The sequence below is a fragment of the Pelophylax lessonae genome (assembly GCF_965119305.1).
Source record: "Pelophylax lessonae genome assembly, chromosome: 10".
Classification (NCBI taxonomy): Eukaryota; Metazoa; Chordata; class Amphibia; order Anura; family Ranidae; genus Pelophylax; species Pelophylax lessonae.
In genome coordinates, this window is record NC_138777.1 from 191,303,732 (window position 1) to 191,327,895 (window position 24,164).

The 24,164-nt window shown below is 43.1% G+C and overlaps 1 protein-coding gene across 1 annotated transcript in view; it reads left to right on the plus strand.

The window, feature by feature from the left end:
- ADAMTS18 (ADAM metallopeptidase with thrombospondin type 1 motif 18) overlaps positions 1–24,164 on the plus strand; it is a 135,607-nt gene that overhangs the window by 70,938 nt on the left and 40,505 nt on the right. The window contains exons 9-13 of the mRNA XM_082269980.1: positions 10,069–10,164; positions 13,504–13,652; positions 14,526–14,698; positions 19,236–19,366; positions 22,407–22,530. Coding sequence (XP_082126106.1) covers positions 10,069–10,164; positions 13,504–13,652; positions 14,526–14,698; positions 19,236–19,366; positions 22,407–22,530 — 673 coding nt within the window. The remainder of the gene's footprint in view (positions 1–10,068; positions 10,165–13,503; positions 13,653–14,525; positions 14,699–19,235; positions 19,367–22,406; positions 22,531–24,164) is intronic.

The window sequence follows — 24,164 nt, forward strand, 5'->3', positions numbered from 1 at the left end:
GGGATAGTCTGTGTTGGTACGTGTGAGAGAGATCCACCTTTCCAAGTTGTTGGGGTTCATCTCATACTTCTGAAGGTTTGAGGGTGCTGCCTGTTCCATACTCCCCCTACTCCTAGCCTTTTAGGGGTACAAACAATAGTAATTGGGGCCTAGTGTGGTTGTGTACGTGTGATATACATACACTTTTTTGGGATCATATTTTCTATTCCGCTATTTAATCAAAAACCTCTGGGGATCAGTTAAATTGGGGGATAGTCTGTGTTGGTACGTGTGAGAGAGATCCACCTTTCCAAGTTGTTGGGGTTCATCTCATACTTCTGAAGGTTTGAGGGTGCTGCCTGTTCCATACTCCCCCTACTCCTAGCCTTTTAGGGGTACAAACAATAGTAATTGGGGCCTAGTGTGGTTGTGTACGTGTGATATACATACACTTTTTTGGGATCATATTTTCTATTCCGCTATTTAATCAAAAACCTCTGGGGATCAGTTAAATTGGGGGATAGTCTGTGTTGGTACGTGTGAGAGAGATCCACCTTTCCAAGTTGTTGGGGTTCATCTCATACTTCTGAAGGTTTGAGGGTGCTGCCTGTTCCATACTCCCCCTACTCCTAGCCTTTTAGGGGTACAAACAATAGTAATTGGGGCCTAGTGTGGTTGTGTACGTGTGATATACATACACTTTTTTGGGATCATATTTTCTATTCCGCTATTTAATCAAAAACCTTTGGGGATCAGTTAAATTGGGGGATAGTCTGTGTTGGTACGTGTGAAGTAATCCACCTTTCCAAGTTGTTGGGGTTCATCTCATACTTCTGAAGGTTTGAGGGTGCTGCCTGTTCCATACTCCCCCTACTCCTCATCTAGCCTTTTAGGGGTACAAACAATAGTAATTGGGGCCTAGTGTGGTTGTGTACGTGCGAGATACATACACTTTTTTTGATCATATTTCCTATTCCGCTATTCAATAAAAACCTTTGAGGATCAATTGAATTGCGGGATAGTCTGTGTCGGTACGTGTGAGAGAGATCCACCTTTCCAAGTTGTTGGGGTTCATCTCATACTTCTGAAGGTTTGAGGGTGCTGCCTGTTCCATACCCCCCCTACTCCTCATCTAGCCTTTTAGGGGTACAAACAATAGTAATTGGGGCCTAGTGTGGTTGTGTACGTGTGATATACATACACTTTTTTGGGATCATATTTTCTATTCCGCTATTTAATCAAAAACCTCTGGGGATCAGTTAAATTGGGGGATAGTCTGTGTTGGTACGTGTGAGAGAGATCCACCTTTCCAAGTTGTTGGGGTTCATCTCATACTTCTGAAGGTTTGAGGGTGCTGCCTGTTCCATACTCCCCCCTACTCCTAGCCTTTTAGGGGTACAAACAATAGTAATTGGGGCCTAGTGTGGTTGTGTACGTGTGATATACATACACTTTTTTGGGATCATATTTTCTATTCCGCTATTTAATCAAAAACCTTTGGGGATCAGTTAAATTGGGGGATAGTCTGTGTTGGTACGTGTGAGAGAGATCCACCTTTCCAAGTTGTTGGGGTTCATCTCATACTTCTGAAGGTTTGAGGGTGCTGCCTGTTCCATACTCCCCCTACTCCTAGCCTTTTAGGGGTACAAACAATAGTAATTGGGGCCTAGTGTGGTTGTGTACGTGTGATATACATACACTTTTTTGGGATCATATTTTCTATTCCGCTATTTAATCAAAAACCTCTGGGGATCAGTTAAATTGGGGGATAGTCTGTGTTGGTACGTGTGAGAGAGATCCACCTTTCCAAGTTGTTGGGGTTCATCTCATACTTCTGAAGGTTTGAGGGTGCTGCCTGTTCCATACTCCCCCCTACTCCTAGCCTTTTAGGGGTACAAACAATAGTAATTGGGGCCTAGTGTGGTTGTGTACGTGTGATATACATACACTTTTTTGGGATCATATTTTCTATTCCGCTATTTAATCAAAAACCTTTGGGGATCAGTTAAATTGGGGGATAGTCTGTGTTGGTACGTGTGAGAGAGATCCACCTTTCCAAGTTGTTGGGGTTCATCTCATACTTCTGAAGGTTTGAGGGTGCTGCCTGTTCCATACTCCCCCTACTCCTAGCCTTTTAGGGGTACAAACAATAGTAATTGGGGCCTAGTGTGGTTGTGTACGTGTGATATACATACACTTTTTTGGGATCATATTTTCTATTCCGCTATTTAATCAAAAACCTTTGGGGATCAGTTAAATTGGGGGATAGTCTGTGTTGGTACGTGTGAGAGAGATCCACCTTTCCAAGTTGTTGGGGTTCATCTCATACTTCTGAAGGTTTGAGGGTGCTGCCTGTTCCATACTCCCCCTACTCCTAGCCTTTTAGGGGTACAAACAATAGTAATTGGGGCCTAGTGTGGTTGTGTACGTGTGATATACATACACTTTTTTGGGATCATATTTTCTATTCCGCTATTTAATCAAAAACCTCTGGGGATCAGTTAAATTGGGGGATAGTCTGTGTTGGTACGTGTGAGAGAGATCCACCTTTCCAAGTTGTTGGGGTTCATCTCATACTTCTGAAGGTTTGAGGGTGCTGCCTGTTCCATACTCCCCCTACTCCTAGCCTTTTAGGGGTACAAACAATAGTAATTGGGGCCTAGTGTGGTTGTGTACGTGTGATATACATACACTTTTTTGGGATCATATTTTCTATTCCGCTATTTAATCAAAAACCTCTGGGGATCAGTTAAATTGGGGGATAGTCTGTGTTGGTACGTGTGAGAGAGATCCACCTTTCCAAGTTGTTGGGGTTCATCTCATACTTCTGAAGGTTTGAGGGTGCTGCCTGTTCCATACTCCCCCTACTCCTAGCCTTTTAGGGGTACAAACAATAGTAATTGGGGCCTAGTGTGGTTGTGTACGTGTGATATACATACACTTTTTTGGGATCATATTTTCTATTCGGCTATTTAATCAAAAACCTCTGGGGATCAGTTAAATTGGGGGATAGTCTGTGTTGGTACGTGTGAGAGAGATCCACCTTTCCAAGTTGTTGGGGTTCATCTCATACTTCTGAAGGTTTGAGGGTGCTGCCTGTTCCATACTCCCCCTACTCCTAGCCTTTTAGGGGTACAAACAATAGTAATTGGGGCCTAGTGTGGTTGTGTACGTGTGATATACATACACTTTTTTGGGATCATATTTTCTATTCCGCTATTTAATCAAAAACCTCTGGGGATCAGTTAAATTGGGGGATAGTCTGTGTTGGTACGTGTGAGAGAGATCCACCTTTCCAAGTTGTTGGGGTTCATCTCATACTTCTGAAGGTTTGAGGGTGCTGCCTGTTCCATACTCCCCCTACTCCTAGCCTTTTAGGGGTACAAACAATAGTAATTGGGGCCTAGTGTGGTTGTGTACGTGTGATATACATACACTTTTTTGGGATCATATTTTCTATTCCGCTATTTAATCAAAAACCTCTGGGGATCAGTTAAATTGGGGGATAGTCTGTGTTGGTACGTGTGAGAGAGATCCACCTTTCCAAGTTGTTGGGGTTCATCTCATACTTCTGAAGGTTTGAGGGTGCTGCCTGTTCCATACTCCCCCTACTCCTAGCCTTTTAGGGGTACAAACAATAGTAATTGGGGCCTAGTGTGGTTGTGTACGTGTGATATACATACACTTTTTTGGGATCATATTTTCTATTCCGCTATTTAATCAAAAACCTCTGGGGATCAGTTAAATTGGGGGATAGTCTGTGTTGGTACGTGTGAGAGAGATCCACCTTTCCAAGTTGTTGGGGTTCATCTCATACTTCTGAAGGTTTGAGGGTGCTGCCTGTTCCATACTCCCCCTACTCCTAGCCTTTTAGGGGTACAAACAATAGTAATTGGGGCCTAGTGTGGTTGTGTACGTGTGATATACATACACTTTTTTGGGATCATATTTTCTATTCCGCTATTTAATCAAAAACCTTTGGGGATCAGTTAAATTGGGGGATAGTCTGTGTTGGTACGTGTGAGAGAGATCCACCTTTCCAAGTTGTTGGGGTTCATCTCATACTTCTGAAGGTTTGAGGGTGCTGCCTGTTCCATACTCCCCCTACTCCTCATCTAGCCTTTTAGGGGTACAAACAATAGTAATTGGGGCCTAGTGTGGTTGTGTACGTGCGAGATACATACACTTTTTTTGATCATATTTCCTATTCCGCTATTCAATAAAAACCTTTGAGGATCAATTGAATTGCGGGATAGTCTGTGTCGGTACGTGTGAGAGAGATCCACCTTTCCAAGTTGTTGGGGTTCATCTCATACTTCTGAAGGTTTGAGGGTGCTGCCTGTTCCATACCCCCCCTACTCCTCATCTAGCCTTTTAGGGGTACAAACAATAGTAATTGGGGCCTAGTGTGGTTGTGTACGTGTGATATACATACACTTTTTTGGGATCATATTTTCTATTCCGCTATTTAATCAAAAACCTTTGGGGATCAGTTAAATTGGGGGATAGTCTGTGTTGGTACGTGTGAGAGAGATCCACCTTTCCAAGTTGTTGGGGTTCATCTCATACTTCTGAAGGTTTGAGGGTGCTGCCTGTTCCATACCCCCCCTACTCCTCATCTAGCCTTTTAGGGGTACAAACAATAGTAATTGGGGCCTAGTGTGGTTGTGTACGTGCGAGATACATACACTTTTTTTGATCATATTTCCTATTCCGCTATTCAATAAAAACCTTTGAGGATCAATTGAATTGCGGGATAGTCTGTGTCGGTACGTGTGAGAGAGATCCACCTTTCCAAGTTGTTGGGGTTCATCTCATACTTCTGAAGGTTTGAGGGTGCTGCCTGTTCCATACCCCCCCTACTCCTCATCTAGCCTTTTAGGGGTACAAACAATAGTAATTGGGGCCTAGTGTGGTTGTGTACGTGCGAGATACATACACTTTTTTTGATCATATTTCCTATTCCGCTATTCAATAAAAACCTTTGAGGATCAATTGAATTGCGGGATAGTCTGTGTCGGTACGTGTGAGAGAGATCCACCTTTCCAAGTTGTTGGGGTTCATCTCATACTTCTGAAGGTTTGAGGGTGCTGCCTGTTCCATACTCCCCCTACTCCTCATCTAGCCTTTTAGGGGTACAAACAATAGTAATTGGGGCCTAGTGTGGTTGTGTACGTGTGATATACATACACTTTTTTTGGATCATATTTTCTATTCCGCTATTCAATAAAAACCTTTCTAGGGCAAGATCTTAAATTACAGAAATATGAGGAGACCGTCAAATAAGGGCCGTGGCCTGGGTCGTGGTGCTGCTGGTAGAGCTCCTGTTGCAAGGAGAGGACATGGTCGATCTGTGCCAGCTACACGCACAAGTGAAACACCTTCCTCAAGTGTGAGTAGGCGACAGAACCTGCATCAGTATTTGGTAGGGCATCAAACGCCCCTAGAAGTGATGAGGCCAGAACAAGTTGAGGCGATAGTAGATTGGTTTGCTGCTGACAGTGCCTCCAGTTCCTTCACATTGTCTCCCACCCAGTCTACTGCAGAAAGGTCAGAGTTGGCACCTGCAGCCAATGTCCAACCGTCTTTCACCTCACCCCCTTGCAAATCAGGCCAGCAGTCTGAGCCCCAAGCCATACAGCAGTCTCTTATTCTTTTTGAGGACTCTGTCAGCAGGGTTTCCCAGGGCCATCCACCTAGCCCTGCCCCAGAAGTGGAAGAGATTGAGTGCAGCGATGCCCAACCACTTATTCCTCAAGATGAGTACATGCAAGGATCATCGCAGCACGTCTCCGATGATGACGAAACGCAGGTGCCAACTGCTGCGGCGTTCAGCATTGTGGAGACCGACAAGGAGGGCAGGGGTGAAGACTGGGTGGAAGATGATGTGGAGGACGATGAGGTCCTCGACCCCACATGGAATGAACGTCATGCAGGTGAACTGAGTAGTTTGGAGGAAGAGGCGGTGGTCGCACAGAGCCACCAGCACAGCAGAAGAGGGAGCAGGGTGCAGAAGCGGAGCGGCCGTGCCCTAGACACTACGCCCGCTACTGCCCAACGCAGCAAGGGAACGAGCGCACCAAAGTCAGCTCAAAGGAGTTCTCTAGCGTGGAAGTTCTTTAGAAAATGTGCTGATGACAGGACACGAGTGGTTTGCACCCTGTGCAATCAGAGCTTGAAGCGAGGCATGAACCTTCTCAACCTGAGCACAACCTGCATGATCAGGCATCTAAGTGCAAAGCACGAGCTGCAGTGGAGTACACACCTTCAAAACCAAGAAACGTCTCTGGCTCATCCTGCTTCCTCTTCTGCTGCAGTCTCGGCCGCTCCAGCCACATCTGTAGTGATACCGGCACCTGCCACCCCGCAAACAGACGATCTGTCAGCAACACCACCACCTGGGTCACCAACAACCATCTCCACAATGTCCCGTGGAAGCGTTCAGCTTTCCATCTCCCAAACACTTGAGAGGAAGAGGAAGTACCCCCCTACCCACCCGCGATCCCTGGCCCTGAATGCCAGCATTTCAAAATTATTGGCCTTTGAAATGCTGTCATTCCGTCTGGTGGAGACGCACAGTTTTAAAAACCTTATGTCGGTGGCTGTCCCACAGTACGTCGTGCCCAGCCGCCACTACTTTTCCAGGCAAGCCATCCCTTCCCTGCACAACCAAGTGGGGGAAAAAATCAGGTGTGCACTGCGCAACGCCATCTGTGCCAAGGTCCACCTAACTACGGATACGTGGACCAGTAAGCACGGTCAGGGGCGTTATATCTCCCTAACGGCACACTGGGTAAATGCAGTGGCGGATGGGCCTGAGGCGGATAGCAATTTGGCGCATGTCCTTCCACCACCGAGGATTGCAGGGCGCTTCAGTTTGCCTCCTGTTCCTAACTCCTCCTACTCCGCTTCCTCATCCTCTACCGCCTCCTCATCCGGACAGCGTAACACCTTCACCACCAACTTCAGCACGGCCAGGGGTAAACGACAGCAGGCAGTTTTACAACTTGCCTGTTTGGGGGACAAACCACACACCGCGCAGGAGTTGTGGAGGAGCATGGAACAGCAGACAAATGAGTGGTTGCTGCCAGCGAGCCTCAAGCCCGGCCTGGTGGTGTGCGATAACGGGCGAAATCTCATAGCAGCTCTGGGCCTAGCCGGTTTGACGCACATCCCTTGCCTGGCGCATGTGCTGAATTTGGTGGTGCAGAGGTTCCTTAAAAACTACCCCGATATGTCAGAGCTGCTGCAGAAAGTGCGGGCCGTTTGTGCGCACTTTCGGCGTTCTCACCCTGCTGCTGCTCGCCTGGCAGCGCTGCAGCGTAACTTCGGCCTTCCCGCTCACCGCCTCATATGTGACGTGCCCACAAGGTGGAACTCCACCTTGCACATGCTGGAAAGACTGTGCGAGCAGCAGCAGGCCATAGTGGAGTTTCAGCTGCAGCACGCACGCGTGAGTCGCTCTGCGGAACAGCACCACTTCACCACCAATAACTGGGCCTCCATGCGAGACCTGTGTGCCTTGTTGCGCTGTTTTGAGTACTCCACCAACATGGCCAGTGGCAATGACGCCGTTCTCAGCTTAACTATCCCACTTCTATGCCTCCTTGAAAAAACAATTCGGGCGATGATGGAAGAGGATGTGGCACAGGATGAGGAGGAGGAGGAGGATGAAGAGGTAACATTTCCAAGGCTTTCAGGGCAGTCATTCGCAAGGGGCTCCGAGGGTGGGTTCCTGCACACGCAAACGCCAGGGACGCAATTGTCCAGCAGGGGCACAGTTCTGGAGGATGAGGAGGATGAGGAGGAGGAGGAGCTGGAGGAGGAGATGGAACCATGTTCACAGCAGGGTGGCACCCAGGCCAGCTCATGGCCATCACTGGTGCGTGGCTGGGGGGATACAGAGGACACGGACCATACACCTCCCACAGAGGACAGCCTTTCGTTGCCTCTGGGCAGCCTGGCACACATGAGCGATTACATGCTGCAGTGTCTCCACAACGACCGCCGAGTTGCCCACATTCTAACTTGTGCTGATTACTGGGTGGCCACGCTGCTGGATCCCCGTTACAAGGACAACGTACCGTCCTTAATTCACTCACTGGAGCGCGATCGCAAGATGCGCGAGTACAAGCGCACGCTGGTAGACGCCATGCTGCTGGCATTCCCATCTGACAGCGGGGCCACAGTGGAAGCACAAGGCAGAGGAGGAGGAGGAGGAGGTCGCCAACGCAACCAGGGCACCGCCAGCACCTCAGAAGGCAGGGTTAGCATGGCCGAAATGTGGAAAAGCTTTGTCAGCACGCCACAACAAACAGCAGCACCAGCAGCTCAGATGGAACGTCTTAGCAGGAGGCAGCATTTTACCAACATGGTGGAGCAGTATGTGTGCACACGCCTACATGTAGTGAATGACGGGTCTGCCCCCTTCAACTTCTGGGTCTCCAAATTGGGCACATGGCCTGAGCTTGCCCTTTACGCCTTGGAGGTGCTGGCGTGCCCTGCAGCCAGTGTATTATCTGAACGGGTATTTAGCACGGCTGGGGGCGTTATAACAGACAAGCGCAGCCGCCTGTCCAGAGACAATGTGGACAAGCTCACGTTCATTAAAATGAACCAGGCATGGATCCCACGGGACTTTTCCGTACCTTATGCAGAATAGCAATGGATACCGACCTTACCCACCCATTGTTCCATTTTTGCTCTTTCTCACTCTTTTGGGGTGTACCCTCATTTAAAATTTGTGAAAAGAAGCAGTGTTGGCTACCTCGTCCTCCTCCTCAGGGCCAGATTAATGTAGGGTCTATTGGAGCTGCAGCTCCAGGCCCCTACCTTTTATATAGGCCCCGGGTTGGCCATATTCACTGTTACCGCTCTTCTGTCACTTGTAAACACAGAAGTCTGGCTTCTATGCTCGCTTCCCCAGGCAGCACCCTCAGAACCTCCCCACACAGCGTGAAGGCCGGACAAGGAGGGACAGTTGGCGATGCATGGATGTGTTTATGGGCTTCAGAGACAGCATCCCATGTTGAATTAGGCATGCATGGCTGCACCCTTCCTCCTCTGGGTGCATGGCAAGGCACGGCCCTAAGGCCCTTCAAAATCCTCAGCACCAAGCCCATGATGCTGTTAATCCGGCCCTGGTCCTCCTCCACCGCCGCTTCCACCTACACCGCCCATAGGTGTGCGCAGCCTATTGCATTAAGGTGTGCACCCCAAAGTTGAAATACACATGCATGTGTTTGCCAGCAGGGAGAGTAATGTATCGGGGCCATGTACCTGTAGGCAAGGAGAAATAGAGCAGAGCAGGTCCCAGGGAGATCTTTCCCATCTCCTCACTGGCAATGCTATGTGCCCTAGGTGATTAGGGTGTGCCCAGGCACACCCAGCACACCCTGTGCGCACGCCTATGTCACCGCCACATCCACCACCACCTCAACCTCCCTCCTACTCCATATGGGCCTCGTCCTTCAGAGATGAAGAAGAACATTGTTTTATTTTTCTGTTTTTTTTTGTTGTTTTAAGTTATTTCCCTATCCACATTTGTTTGCAGAGCACTTGCCATGCTCTTAATTACGTTTTGCTGCCATTTGCAGCACTCTAGCCCTTTCCTTTGGTGTTTTAGAGCCATTTTAGTGCCTTAAAGTTCGGGTCCCCATTGACTTCAATGGGGTTCGGTGTCCGGGAAAAGTTCGGTAAAAGTCCGGGACACGGACCCGGACTTTTTTTTAAAGTTCGGCCGAACCCGTCGAACACGGACATCTAGGTGTCCGCTCAACCCTATTTCTAATTGTTACTGTGAAAAAGACACCCCAATGTGACAGCTCTGGGCCAGTCAACAGGGCTGTCAGAGTAGGTGGTGGTGGGGAGATGAAGGAAAGGTGGGCATGTGTTGCTGGGGAGGGGGGCGTTGCTTTGTTCACCTTAAACAAAGTTTTGTTTAGTGCACTTTACTAGATTGTGATTCAGTCTACTACTGCACAAGTACCAATCAGACAATTAAAAAAATATATTTTTGGAAAGATTTTCATTTGTGTCTGTTTAATGTGACCATTTTGCGGGATTTAGTTTGCTCTGTGTTCTTTGCAGGACATATGTAAATCACTCTGGTGTCAAAGATCCGGCCACAGATGTGAGACGAAATTCATGCCAGCAGCAGAGGGTACTGTCTGTGGTTTAAATATGGTGAGATTATATAGATATTTGTTTTCATGTATTTATGTATGTCATACACACATATATCTATATATCTATATTAATATATTATATGTGTGTGTGTGTATGTATGTGTATATATATATATATATATATATATATATATATATATATATATATATATGTAACACACACACACTATATTGTCAGTATTGGGACGCCTGCCCAGTCTTAGTCCGTAGGGTTCAATATTGAGTTGGCCCACCCTTTGCAGCTATAACAGCTTACACTCTTCTGGGAAGGCTGTCCACAAGGTTTATAAGTGGGTCTATGAGAATGTTCGACCTTTCTTCCAGAAGTGCATTTGTGAGGTCAGGCACTAATGTTAAAAGAGAAGACCTGGCTCGTAGTCTCCACTCTAATTCAGCTATAACAGCTTCAACTCTTCTGGGAAGGCTGTCCATAAGGTTTAGGAATGTGCTTATGGGAATGTTTAACCATTTTTCCAGAAGCGCAATTGTGAGGTCAGGCACTGATCAAGTGCAGAAAGCAAGGTCCATAAAGACATGGATGAGCCAGTTTGGAGTGGAGGAACTTGACTGACCTGCACAGAGTCCTGATCTTAGCCCGACAGAACACCTTTGGAATTAATTGGAGCGGAGACTGCGAGCCAGGCCATCTCATCTCGATCAGTGCCTGACCTCACAATTGCGCTTCTGGAAGAATGGTCAAACATTCCCATAGACACACTCCTAAACCTTGTGGACAGCCTTCCCAGAAGAGTTGAAGCTGTTATAGCTGCAAAGGGTGGGCCAACTCAATATTGAACCCTACGAACTAAGACTGTAATGTCATTAAAGTTCATGTGCGTGTAAAGGCAAGCGTCCCAATACTTTTGACAATATAGCGTATGTGTGTGTGTGTATGTATGTATGTATGTGTGTGTGTGTGTATATATATATACATATATATGTATATAACTGGCAAATGGAATAAGCCCTTAATGTAATGTCCCCAATGCCTAGCCAGCCAATGGGAGTCAATTATACCAATATTATTAAGATCCTCTACTATCTTAAAACCTGATGAGGGGAGACCAGTAAGTGCACTGCAATGGCCATACCTTTTCTGTGACTTCTGCTGATAATAATACAGACCTGATTCAAATCAAAATTTGGGGCACTCTCGCCTCTTCGCATTGCTTACTGACTGCATTCTGTGGACCCATCTTAGCATAGCACAATCTAAAGAGCTGCCTTCCCCTATTAATTTGATAACTGTTCTTGTCTACCTTGAAAGTAACCCATTAAACTATTTCCAGTGCTCCACCAACACTTAGATTGTTGTCATTATGATAATAAATTATAAAATAATTATAAATCAGTGCCATTAATACTATATAATTCCCCTTTCAAACCGAAAGATAATCCTATATTTGCCTTGGATTATATTAATATAAACCATTTTAAAACTAAGACAGAACTTGAAGAAAGTATACAAGGAGGCAATATACCTATATGAGGTGATTGATTAATACAGCTACAATCAATTTATGAATAATCATAAGGAGTCGAAGTGAGTTTAAAAATATCTTGGTTCAAGGAACTATTACGCATTCAATCTCATAAACTTAGTCTATTTTTACAGTGGCAGACCATGCATTTCACAACTACCCCTTCAGTGATGTCAACCTGAATTAATCCTGCAATTTTTGTCTGTAACCTTTAAAAATTTTGCACAGGAAAAAAAAAGGGACATGGGAACAAGAGGGCCAGATTACCTATAAATCAGTAAAATTACCTAAAGTGGTATTAAAAAAATCGTATCCACTGGTATCAGATTTATCCTAAAGCAAGAACGTGGCTCCTTACTATATAATACTATATTTGATGGACTTGCCTGGTGATTGTACCATGTTGGAGCGTGTTTTTGTGTAAAAGAATTGATTCCCCTAATCTCTAAGACAAGTATAGATCTTATCAGAACATTGTTTAGTACATATTTCTGATATACCACTATATCGCTACAAATTCATTAATCTTCTCAATTCAGCCAAAACATTTATGCCTTTACCTTGGAAACCGAATTCAATCCTCTCAGTAAAAAAAAATGGCTGTATTTGATTGATTCTTTATGTGCCATGGAAGAAAGTAGAGCCTTGTCTTCAGACACATTATTTCCGTTTCATAAACTTTGGATAGACTAGTTCCTATTCAGAGATTCTCCCAGTTATAATGCATTTATTCAAAACGTATCTACAGATTTGTTTTGATTAATACACAATTAAAGATAAGCGAAAAGATTACAGTACCAATTCTTCTTTATTCTGGCGATTATACAGTATATGATAAACCAGGCCAGTCGTACAGATTGTGTGTTTTTGTTATTACATAAATGCACTAGACAGATTTTTATTTTTTTTAAGATAATTCCTGCTTTCATATTTTATCATATCATTATGTAATCACTTATTGACTGTCCAGATTTTCTGTATTGATTTTGAATTTATTATTTGAACGGGTTTTACATCTGTTGTTCTTGCTTTGTTAAATTCAATAACCATATACTGAAACAAAATAAATATAAACTAATACATTTATACACTCACCGGCCACTTTATTTGGTACACCTTGCACAAACATTCCCATAGACACACTCCTAAACCTTCCCAGAAGAGTTAAAGCTATTATAGCTGCAAAGGATGAGCCAACTCAAACCCTACGGACTAAGACTGGGATGCCATTAAAGTTCATGTGCGTGTAAAGGCAGGCGTCCCAATCATTTTGGTAGTGTATATTCATGAATATGGTACCAATGAAGAAGAGTAATGAAAAGAGTGGGACTGTTCTGTAATTCATTCTTGTGATCCAGTTAGCAAATTAACTGCAGATCTGTTTCTCTGTAGAGGTTTCCTTTAAAAAAATATAGACAGTTTTTATTCTAGTCAGTAGTCCATCAAGCCTAAGACTGACTATAGAAAAATTAATGCCTTGCCAAGAAAACAGGGGCATTGTTGTGTTGCATTGGTAGAATCCACCAATATATTCTTGACTTAGTGATAGCTTTATTCATTTTTTTGCAAAAAACAAGAAAAAACAAACCAGAAAACAAAATGGCTATCAGTGCCTGTTCGCTCATAATTTCCAACAAGCTGGCAAGTCTTTGTAAACACAACAGCCTCCAACAGTCAATAGCAATTTTTCTCCAGCCTATGGAACTACTATAGGACCAAAGCAGTGCACAGATTGGGCACATTGAATGCACTAATTGGGGTTTGTGCAGTCATCTTACAAATACCTACACAAACTGCTGGTAATTCTGATAAAAAAGAGCATACTAAATTTAGAACCTGTCCTTGTGTTTAAATAGTGGTGTCGAAGAGGGCAGTGCGTCAGGTTTGGAGACCATGGACCAAGATCCGTTAATGGAGGGTGGTCTGATTGGACGGACTGGTCAGAATGTTCCAGAACCTGTGGTGGTGGAGTGATGTATCAAGAGCGGTTCTGCAACAACCCGGTGTAAGGCCCAAATTTGTTCCTTTAGTGAGGAATGTTATTATTATGTTTGTGTTAATAAAAGAGTCCAGTATATTATAACAACAGCTTACCTGGTAGCTAGGCCTACTTGTTAGCTTCAGCTGTGCACAGACTTTAGTATATATAGTATATATGAGCTGATTGAGGCTCAGGGTTCTTTCTCTTGCTCTCTCTGCAGCGGGAGCCTAATTGAGGAGCTGATTGAAGCTCAGGGCTCTTTAACTTGGTCTCTCTGCTGTGGGAGCCTGCTGTTGGGTGAAGACGCTGAGTGCTGACAGAACACTAAAAATGTACAGTAGCTGTCTGTTTGCTTTGGTACACCAGCTTAGTACGGAACACACCAGCTAATAGTAAAGGAGTGGACTGGCATACAGAGGCAGTAGTGCTGGCCAAAGGCTCAATAGGTTAAAGAATGGGACATGGGCCTGAAGACAGATGTGACTTAAATGTTATTATGATATTACTATATTATTGACCTAACTTTTGACTTTGAGGAGTCATCTGATGTCTTGGCACATAGAAGAGCCCCCTGTTTCCTTCAATGGAAATCGGCAGGGCTAAAAAACAATGTATCTTTCCACCCTTTCCCTCTGTGATGGCAGTAGAAGGAAAATCAAAGATTAAAGGAACACTCCCAAAGTAGTCTGTAGGAAGACAAACACTACTTTTAACTCTTATTTCAAGCCATTTTGTTAACAAGTCGCTTCAATAGGTTGCTTTGTTTACTACAAATTTATGAATTTAAGCCATTTTGCAAGGCAAAAACTTGCACTTTGGGTTTACTGACCCTTTAATAAAACTTGTATAGCATTGCCAAGGTGTTAATACCCATTTTCTGTGGTTCTTGTTGTTTAGACCTCAGTATGGAGGGAAGTATTGCCAGGGATCCAGCCGTATTTATCAGATTTGCAATGCCCAGACTTGTCCTTCCAACACTCCGGACTTCCGTGCCCAGCAATGCGCAGAGTACAACAGCAAACCATTCAGAGGATGGTATTACAAATGGAAACCCTACACTACAGTGGAAGGTGAGAGGGAGATGGGATACAATGACCTTAAAACCTCTGCTATTCTAGCTAGGCGATATCCAGAGATAGAATATAACTCACTTTCATTATTTCAGGTGCTGTTCTGCCTTTGTCCAGTAATATGACAAATTTGATGTTGTAAGTGATATTATCAACTTTTAAAAAGAGTATTCATCATGATATGGCTTGTTGGAGAATGCATTATATGCTACTCAGCTAGCCATTGTGTTAAGATGGATATGCTGGCATTATTACCGGAAGCCATGTTGTCTATACGCAGCTGTCTCCAGTTTATTCTGGAATGCTTGCACAACAGCATTCTAGGTTGTCAACTTCACTTAAATCATTATGCGTTTGAACTAAAATCTTCTTGCAAATGAATAGACTGTCAGTTGACACATGTTTGTGCACATCAAACTTAAGCTGGATACACACTATCCAACTTTTGTGGTTAGATTTCCTTCAGATTTACCTTTTCTATGTAGTGCAAGGGCCTGCCAGATTGCATACAAATTGAAAGTGTTTAGGTTTGACCTCATATTATATGGTTTTGGTAAGTTTAAAGTAAAAAGTCTTCAGAAAATCTTATAGTGTGTATGGCCCATTACTATCATACTCTGCTAACTCCTACTGTACATTAAAGTATACTGTGAAGATTACACCTTTTCTTTATCATATATTGAGGGATACAGGGAGTCCTAAACCTTTTGTTTTTACTGCCGGCTATAGGAGCAAAAAAAAAGAAAATGTAGGCCAGTCCTGGGTAGCCCATCCCATTATTAGCATTCTTCCATTTTTTGTTAGTGGATGTGTTTTCTACAGCTTTCCTGTGTTAGGACTACGTTTTTCTGCTCCAATTTTTTTCTTCAATCATGCCTCTTGTCTATATGCTGCTGGAGCTTATACTCTTCATTTGCAGCTTCACAGTGTGGTCATTTTCAACCTGGATTTTGGAGTGCTGAATCTGGACCCCAATGGGCTGGATGTGCCGGGACAGCCTGAAAGTGAGTTCTGTCACTGTGTTCTTCATAGGGTGCTATCAAGACTCTATTCTTTTCAGGTCCAGAGCCACTGGAATTACCTCAGCACTTGCCCTGTCTCTGAGGACTCACATAGTATGTAGGCTGGTCAGGTCACGCATCGGGAGCTACTTCAATTACTTAGGTTGCTCTCTGCACTCTTTCCTGCCAAAAAAGTGTTGAGGAAGCATCTTCCATCTTCTGCTTTTGTAATATAAGAGCTACATAGAGCTTCGATCTTTTGATCTGTTCCTGCTGCCCACCTACAGTCACTTAAGTCCTCTGGCCATCCAACCCTCAGCTGCTCGGGGCCTTGCAAGTACTTGGGGCCTTGCCTCTTATCGCGAGCCTGTACACTGCCTAACCACTCTACAGCTGCAACATGTCTTTTAAGCATGGGGAAATGACAGTCCTGCTGAAATGGGTAACATCAGCTCACATTCTACTAGTCCTTGGACTGCTTGCAATGTACCTTCTTTTGGTGCTAATACCCACAGCCTTGAATCTTGTTTTCCTCTGACTTAACAACTTGCAGACAGGCACGTAATAATTTTGCTGCTGGTCGTTGGCTCCCCAGGCACCACGACATACCCTATAAATAGAGGTGCACTTCCTAGTTTATAGGCATGCGCCTCCTGCTTTCCATCTTGTGGTTGGACGCAGCATGAGTTCGTCAGCAGGCTTGCTGCCAATGATTTTGGCTGTGAAGCTACTAATGTCTGTGGCCTATCAGGAAGAAAAGTCAGCCAGCCGGTGAGTAAGTTCAGCACACATACACCTGTTGGGCACACCTGATCACCCCTGTCACCCAGCCAGTGCCATTAGTACAGTGTCAGTGTACAGTTTTATCACTGATCACTGTACTGTGTCACTAGCAACGTCAGATAGCTTCAGTTAGAGTCAATTAGTGGCCTTAGTGGTGAAAGCACAAAGTTCAGTGCAAAGATGTGTACAAAAGAATGGTGGTACAGTGCTCCAGAATCATCCATCACACCCCTGTGAAATGAACACTCACCGGAAAAGCTGGCTGCCGTTACAGCAGGAAACACACTCAGTGTAGATCTGCCTGTTGTGGGGAAGGCTGTTCAGCAACTTGCACCATCCAGATGTGGATGTGGTAAATAAAGCTCACCAACCTTTAAAAAAAATAAAAAATAAAGCTCACCGGGAGCCAGATGAAGTCTGCATAGTGTAGTATTTATTGGATTTGTATGTTCAAAGACAAAATAAAATCATAAAACTATATAACAATGGGTGCCACTACCGACCTTGTATCAGACAGTGTCCTAACATCAGCACTAGTGTCTCCTCACTGATGCGTTTCGTCCAATAGGACGTTATCAAGGGTTTCTCAAGTAGAGCCAGTTAGTGTTCCTCCCCACTAGTGTCAGTTAGCATCCCTGATTGCCCGCCACACTATTACAATCACATTAAAAGTCGCTGATCACCACTATTACTAGCACTATTACTAGTATTGTGTTTGTCCGGGTCCATATCCTATGCACGGTCTGAACTATACTAGTGTCCCCAATGGTATAGTGTTCCCAAAAACACGGTATTAGCAGGAGCAGTCTCTTTTACTGCCAGCACTTGAGACATTTTGGTGTAAATTTGATTTTATTGGATATGTTTTATAACAGAAAGTAGAGAATATAATATTTAAAAAAAAACGTTCAGACTTTTTTTGTTTTATATATATATATATATATATATATGTATATGTATTTATATATATACATAGATAGATAGATAGATAGATAGATAGATAGATAGATAGATAGATAGATAGATAGATAGATAGATAGATAGATAGATAGATAGATAGATAGATAGATAGATAGATACCATAAAACCCAGTAGTGATTAAATATCATCAAAAGAAAGCTCTATTAGTGTGAAAATTTTTTAATTTCAATTGAGTACAGTGTTGTATGACAGAGTAATTGCCAGTTTAGGTAGCATAGTGCTGAATAGCAAAAGATGTTCTGGTCATGACGGGGGTAAAACCTTCTAGAGGTCAATTGATTCAGAGTCACTTTCATCCTCAAACTCCTCTTTGGCACCATTGAGTGTGGCGGGGCCCTCCCTGCACTTGGCTGAGGCTTTTACCACAATCATGCAAGTTTTGATGACCCAAATTATCTGGAACATTGAGGTACAGAGGTCTCATACTCCTGGTATTGCTTTGGTACAAAATATATTAATACTTGTAGTGGGAAGGGTTATCCTGGGCTTAAAAGAAGATAAAAATGTGGCGCTACCTTAATAGATCCCCATATAATCTAAGGTAGCTCCACATTTTTATTTTCTTTTATTTAACACGTGTTGGGACAAATTGCATTGTTGGCTGCTTCTTTTTGATTATTTAGTAACATCTATCAAAACTGGTTAGTGCATTAGTGTTTTTTTTTCTTCTTTTTTTCTTGTCTTGCCTACAGTTGTTTTGTTTGTCAGCTTCTAATTCTCTTGTAGCTGGCAGTATAATTTAAAGGTTTCAGACTTTCTCTATCCCTCACTGCACTCCAAGATATGGATTTTAGGATGAGAATAAAAATCAACTTTTTGATAAAATAGGGATGGATAGACCCTCTGTCAAGTTTTTATTGCATGTAAGGGGAGTAAGAATGAAAGCCCCAAGCCTTGGGATTGGTCCAGATATTATTTTTATTTTGTCACACTAAAAGGGTCTATTAAAGAGGTTGTAAACTCAATAAATTATTTTTTTATTTTTTCAACCTGAAAGAGAAACACATAATGAGCTAGTATGCAACGCATACTAGCTCATTATGAAATACTTACCTCAGAACGAGCCCCCGCCGTGCCGCCCGCTTACCTCTATGACGGGCGACATCTGATTGGCTGGAGCCGCGGTGACGTCACTCCCGCGCAGGAGCTGACGGTCACGGCACGGGGCTCTGAAGGAACGGCACCAGCGGCCGTTCCTTCAGAGCGCATGCGCCAGTGACGTCACTGGCTGCATGTAAGGTAAATATCTCCTAAACGGTACATGTTTAGGAGATATTTACAGTACCAATAGGTAAGCCTTATCATAGGCTTACCTATAGGTACAACTTGCAGAGGAGGGTTTACTTCCTCTTTAAGTTACAAGTTGACACATTTTGGGGATTACAGTATATGCTTATCCCTCTTCATCAGGGCTTGAAATTGTAGTGCATGAGTAGTCTGAACAATTGGTTAATCCTGGATCAATCCTGGATTTCTATATAGATTGTAAATTGAAGCTCACACAGTAAAGTTGTTTGGCAGCCACACAGCTGTCCTGTGCTCCACCAATCTAGTTCCGAAGCTAACCAACTCAAACCTAATTTTGAAGCTATTATTGCTGCCTCTTTTTTTAATGGAGTGATTGACCTTCCCTATTTCTCCTCTGCCCACTGGATTTTTAGTTTAGTTTTATTTTGTTTCTATTTTTTTATATATTATTGTCATTACATACTTCTTGTTATATTAATACTGGGATTAGCTGTTTACTATGTAATGACATATTTGTGTTCCAGAGGAGAATATCTGCAAGTTATACTGCACGGCTGAGGATTTTGATTTTTTCTTTGCATTGTCCAACAAAGTGAAAGATGGAACACCATGTTCTGCTAATGGATACGATGTTTGTATTGATGGCAGCTGTGAGGTAATAACTGCTGTAAAGAATATGACATTAATTGATATTAAGAGTCCTCTCCACGTAGCAGTAATATTTTAGTTATAAGCAGAGCCCAGTAGGCCCTAGCTTCTTTTATGTCTTCAATGGCAAGACCTTCCTGCCATAATTCCGGAGTCTGTTTCTGTCTGCCTGGGAGTTTTGGGTGTTCTGCCCACTTTTTTAAATTCAAGATCCACCAATAGAATCTTGAAGAGAAAAAATAAGATATTAGGTGGTTTAACTCTATAGCATCTACCCAAAACTGAAATATCAATCTTAAGTTGAATGAATTCTTAGGATGAAATCACATTGCTGTGGTCCATTAATTTGAGTTGCATTAAGGCAGTCTATTCCTTTTGAGTAGACTATCCATTCACTATCCATTCACTGCAGTGCAAGTTAGCATGCTCTTGGACATTTTTCCAGTGCAGTGCAGTACAAAACAGATTGTTTATGTCCGTGCGTTGGTGTGCGTTGAAATAAATGTATGTTGGAATACAGTAATCCCCCGCTACATCGCGGTTCAGTTTTTGCGGTCCCGGTAATTCGCGTTTTTTTTTGTAATGTTATTTTACTATATAAATCATTAAAAATGAAAGATTTTTGTGTTTTTCATAGCTCTTGCTCTGTCTCTAAGTATCTTTTATGTGTTTAAATTAGTTTCTATTGTTTTAAAAGTGTTTAAAGACCTTAAAATGCTTCTACACGTACAGTGACAGTAACAAAATCATGCCTACAATGCATTTTAATAGGGTTTTTCTATTTCGCGGAATTTCACTTTCGCGGCTGGGTCCGGAACGTAACCCCCGCAATGGAGGGGGGTTTACTGTACTATTTAAATGCAATGGAGGTGCAGTGCAATGCATAGGGTATACCTTTACCTTAACTCATAGGTGTGAACATATCCTTAAGGTTTATTTATCAAACAAGTGTATTGTATTGCAATATATTCTATCTTAGCATCTGTTAACTTCATTAAAATACATACCTTTCATAACCCCTTAATAAAGAGACCCAATAAAGAGACCCTGTCACCAGCTTTAACTTTTTATTAAGTTTAAATTAAACTTTGCAGCATGAGGGAATAAGGGAAGAGTAGTGAATGTTTCTTTAATTTTTTTTTCTTTTTGTGCTGTTCTGAGCAAGGTAACTATAATTGTGGTAGAGAGATTGATTGCTGAAATCCTGTAATTATCTTGTGTGTTCTCATTGACTTTTATGTTAGGGAACTTTATTCTCATTAGCCTTGGGTTATTATTTTTAGGAAGAAGTGAATGCAACCTGTTTAAGCGTGGCCATAACAATAGAGTTCTTCATATATTTAATGCAGATCTTCGGAGAGGCTTATATTAATACTTACTTCAATGTTCCACCACTCTGTCCTACAAGGGAAACAAAGTGCCAGGTTCAATGCCTCTCCGTATGGTGAAACATATGACTTCCTATTATATGACAACTTCTGCCTCTTTTGGGGGCAGAGAGAAGGCCTTATGTCCTTAGTAGTGACTTGTTTCCTACACAGGTCTTCTACTCCCTTCCCTGGATAAATGGTCTGGCAGGACAGAGAAGGAAAGTATGAGCTGATATGGGGGATGGAGTAGTACTTTAGGAATCCTGTTGCTTTGCTCTTCATGCAGACAACACTGAGTACAATGTTAGTCAGACCTACCCCACTGAAGATACATAGTAAATCTAGTTGAAGAAAGGCAGAAGTGCATCCAGTTCAAAACCAACCCACCCCTACCCCCTACAAAAAGAAAAAAGCACACACAAATAGAAAGCCTGCATATACACTATCCTATATCCACAGCTGATCCAGAGGAAGGCAAAAAAAAAACCCCCCAGTAAAGCATGAACCAATTTGGTCCAGTGGGGGGGGGGGGGAATTCCTTCCAGATCCCCCAAGAGGCAATTGGATATTCCCTTTATCAACTTTACTTATACTGGTATACAGTTATCTTAGGTGTATTTAGGAAAGGATCCAGGCCTTTTTAAAAAAACATTAATCTACTGAGCTGGACAGAGCCAGCTCTTGAGGGAGTCTATTCCACATTTTCACAGCTCTAACGGTGTAGAAGCCTTTACATCTGGAGGAAAAGAGATTTAACCTCCAAATAAGTAAAGTGTGGCCCCTTGTCCTCTGTGTTAATCGTAAAGTGAATAGCTCTTCACCAAGTTCACTATATAGACCACTTATGTATTTATACATGTTCATCACACCCCCCCCCCCCCCCACAATCTCCTCTTCTCAAGAGATAATGAAATCAGTTAGATAAGTTTAGCTATGAGGGAAGATTAGCCTATGCCTCTTATCAGTTTGGTTGCCCTTCTCTGCACTTTCTCTAGTTTCCCAATATCCTTTTTGTGAACTGATGTCCAAAACTGAACTGCATATTCCAGGAGAGGTCCTAATAGAGTGATCTTTGATGGCATAGGAGGACATAATTGAAAACTCCAGCACTAAGTCCTTGCAAGATACAGAAAGCCAGTGAGTCGCTTAGTTTACTAGAAGCCACCCATAACTAACGGATCTGCTTCTGGTGAACTGACCACTCAATAATGCAAAGAAAAAAATGTAAATGTCTAACTGGAATTCATCTTTCCCAGACTAAGTAAAATAAAATCATATGAGATATCTCATTTTGCCCATCATGATTGCTCTTTGCACTGCCTTATCAAATAAGCCAACTGTGTGTAGAAGTTCCTCAGCCTTGTCATAACTTCCACCAAAGTTCACAGTGAAGTTTATCTGGCAGGAAAACATAAAACCATTGTAATCCATCAGAAAACAATTACTGCTAAGTCATGCTAACCTTAGAACGGCTCTTAACTGACTCCTTAATTAATTGGTTGCATTCAAAATTCTATTATCTCCCGGGTGTAAAATATCATCTTCTTGAATGTACCATACAAGCGAGAAAGAGGATTTTAATTTCAGCTTGGCTCAGAGTCAGCATCCTGTGATGTGATACCTTCCGACAGTCACACTCTTCTAATGCATGTTTCATTTCTGTAATTCCGGTGCCAGCTCGTAGGCTGCGATTATGTTCTTGGATCAAAAGCAGCTCTGGATGCCTGCGGGGTTTGTAAAGGTGATAATTCAACATGCAAGTTTTATCGTGGACAGTATCTGAGCCATCACAAAACCAACGGTAAGGAGATGTCAGTGAAGTGGAACATGGATTTGTTCTGTGTAATGTTTCCCTTAACTCACCAAAGATTTTCTGTTGTTTTCAGGGGCATTTTAGATCCATTTTGACATATGGCAGAACATTATAAATCAGTCTAGCATATCAAATGATCCTTCTGTGCAGAAATAGTTTAACAGCTTGCAGACAGCAAGTAGAATCAATGCTTTGGGGGAACGTTGCCATTACACCGGTGTTAGAAAATGTACCTAATTGTTCTCCGCTATGCATCATTTACATCTAAGCTATCTACACAACATAGACTCATTGTAATTTCAGCAAAGACACAGCCGTTCCTGTGGAAAATCCATTTATTGTAGACCCAATGCCACATAGAAAACTTAAATTCAAACTCTAGGCATATGTAGAATAATGCCATTTTTTGCTAAGGTGTATTACTTTTAATAGTGTACTATTATATAAAATGTGGGTAAGTACTTTCAGTATCTCACAAAAAGGAGTACACCCCTCACAGTTTTGTAAATATTTTATTATATCTTTTCATGTGACAAGACTGAAGAAATGACACTTTGCTACAATGTAAAGTAGTGAGTGTACAGCTTGTATAACAGTGTAAATTTACTGTCCCCTCAAAATAACTCAACACACAGCCATTAATGTCTAAAATGCTGGCAACAAAAGTGAGTGCACCCCTAAGTGAAAAGGTCCAAATTGATCCCAATTAGCCATTTTCCCTCCCCGGTGTCATGTGACTCGTTAGTGTTACAAGGTCTCAGGTGTGAGGTCTCAGGTGTGAATGGGGAGTAGGTGTGTTAAATTTGGTGTTATCGCTCTCACTCTCTCATACTGCTCACTGGAAGTTCAACATGGCACCTCATGGCAAAGAACTCTCTGAGGATCTGAAAAAAATAATTTTTGCTCTACATAAAGATGGCCTAGGCTCGAAGAAGATTGCCAAGACCCTGAAACTGAGCTCTAGCACGATGGCCAAGACCACGGTGGCCAAGACGTATAACAGGACAGGTTCCACTCAAAACAGGCATCGCCAAAGAAGTTGAGTGTATGTGCTTAGCATCATAACCAGAGGTTGTCTTTGGGAAATAGATGTCTGAGTGCTGCCAGCATTTCTGCAGAGATTGAAGGGGTCAGCCTGTCAGTACTCAGACCATACGCTGCACACTGCATCAAATTGGTCTGCATGGCTGTCATCCCAGAAGAAAGCCTCTTCTAAAGATGATGCACAAGAAAGCCCACAAACAGTTTGCTGAAGACAAGCAGACTAATGACCTGGATTACTGGAACCATGTCCTGTAGTCTGATGAGACCAAGATAAACTTATTTGGTTCAGATGGTGTCAAGTGTGTGTGGCGGAAAACAGGTGTGGAGTACAAAGACAAGTGTGTCTTGCCTACAGTCAAGTATGGAGGTGGGAGTGTCATGGGCTGGGGCTGCATGAGTGCTGCCAGCACTGGGGAGCTACAGTTCAATGTGGGAACCATGAATGCCAACATGTACATTGACATACTGAAGCAGAACATGATCCCCTCCCTTCGGAGACTGGACCGCAGGGCAATATTCAAACATGATAACGACCCCAAACACACCTCCAAGATGACCACTGCCTTGCTGAGTGTAAA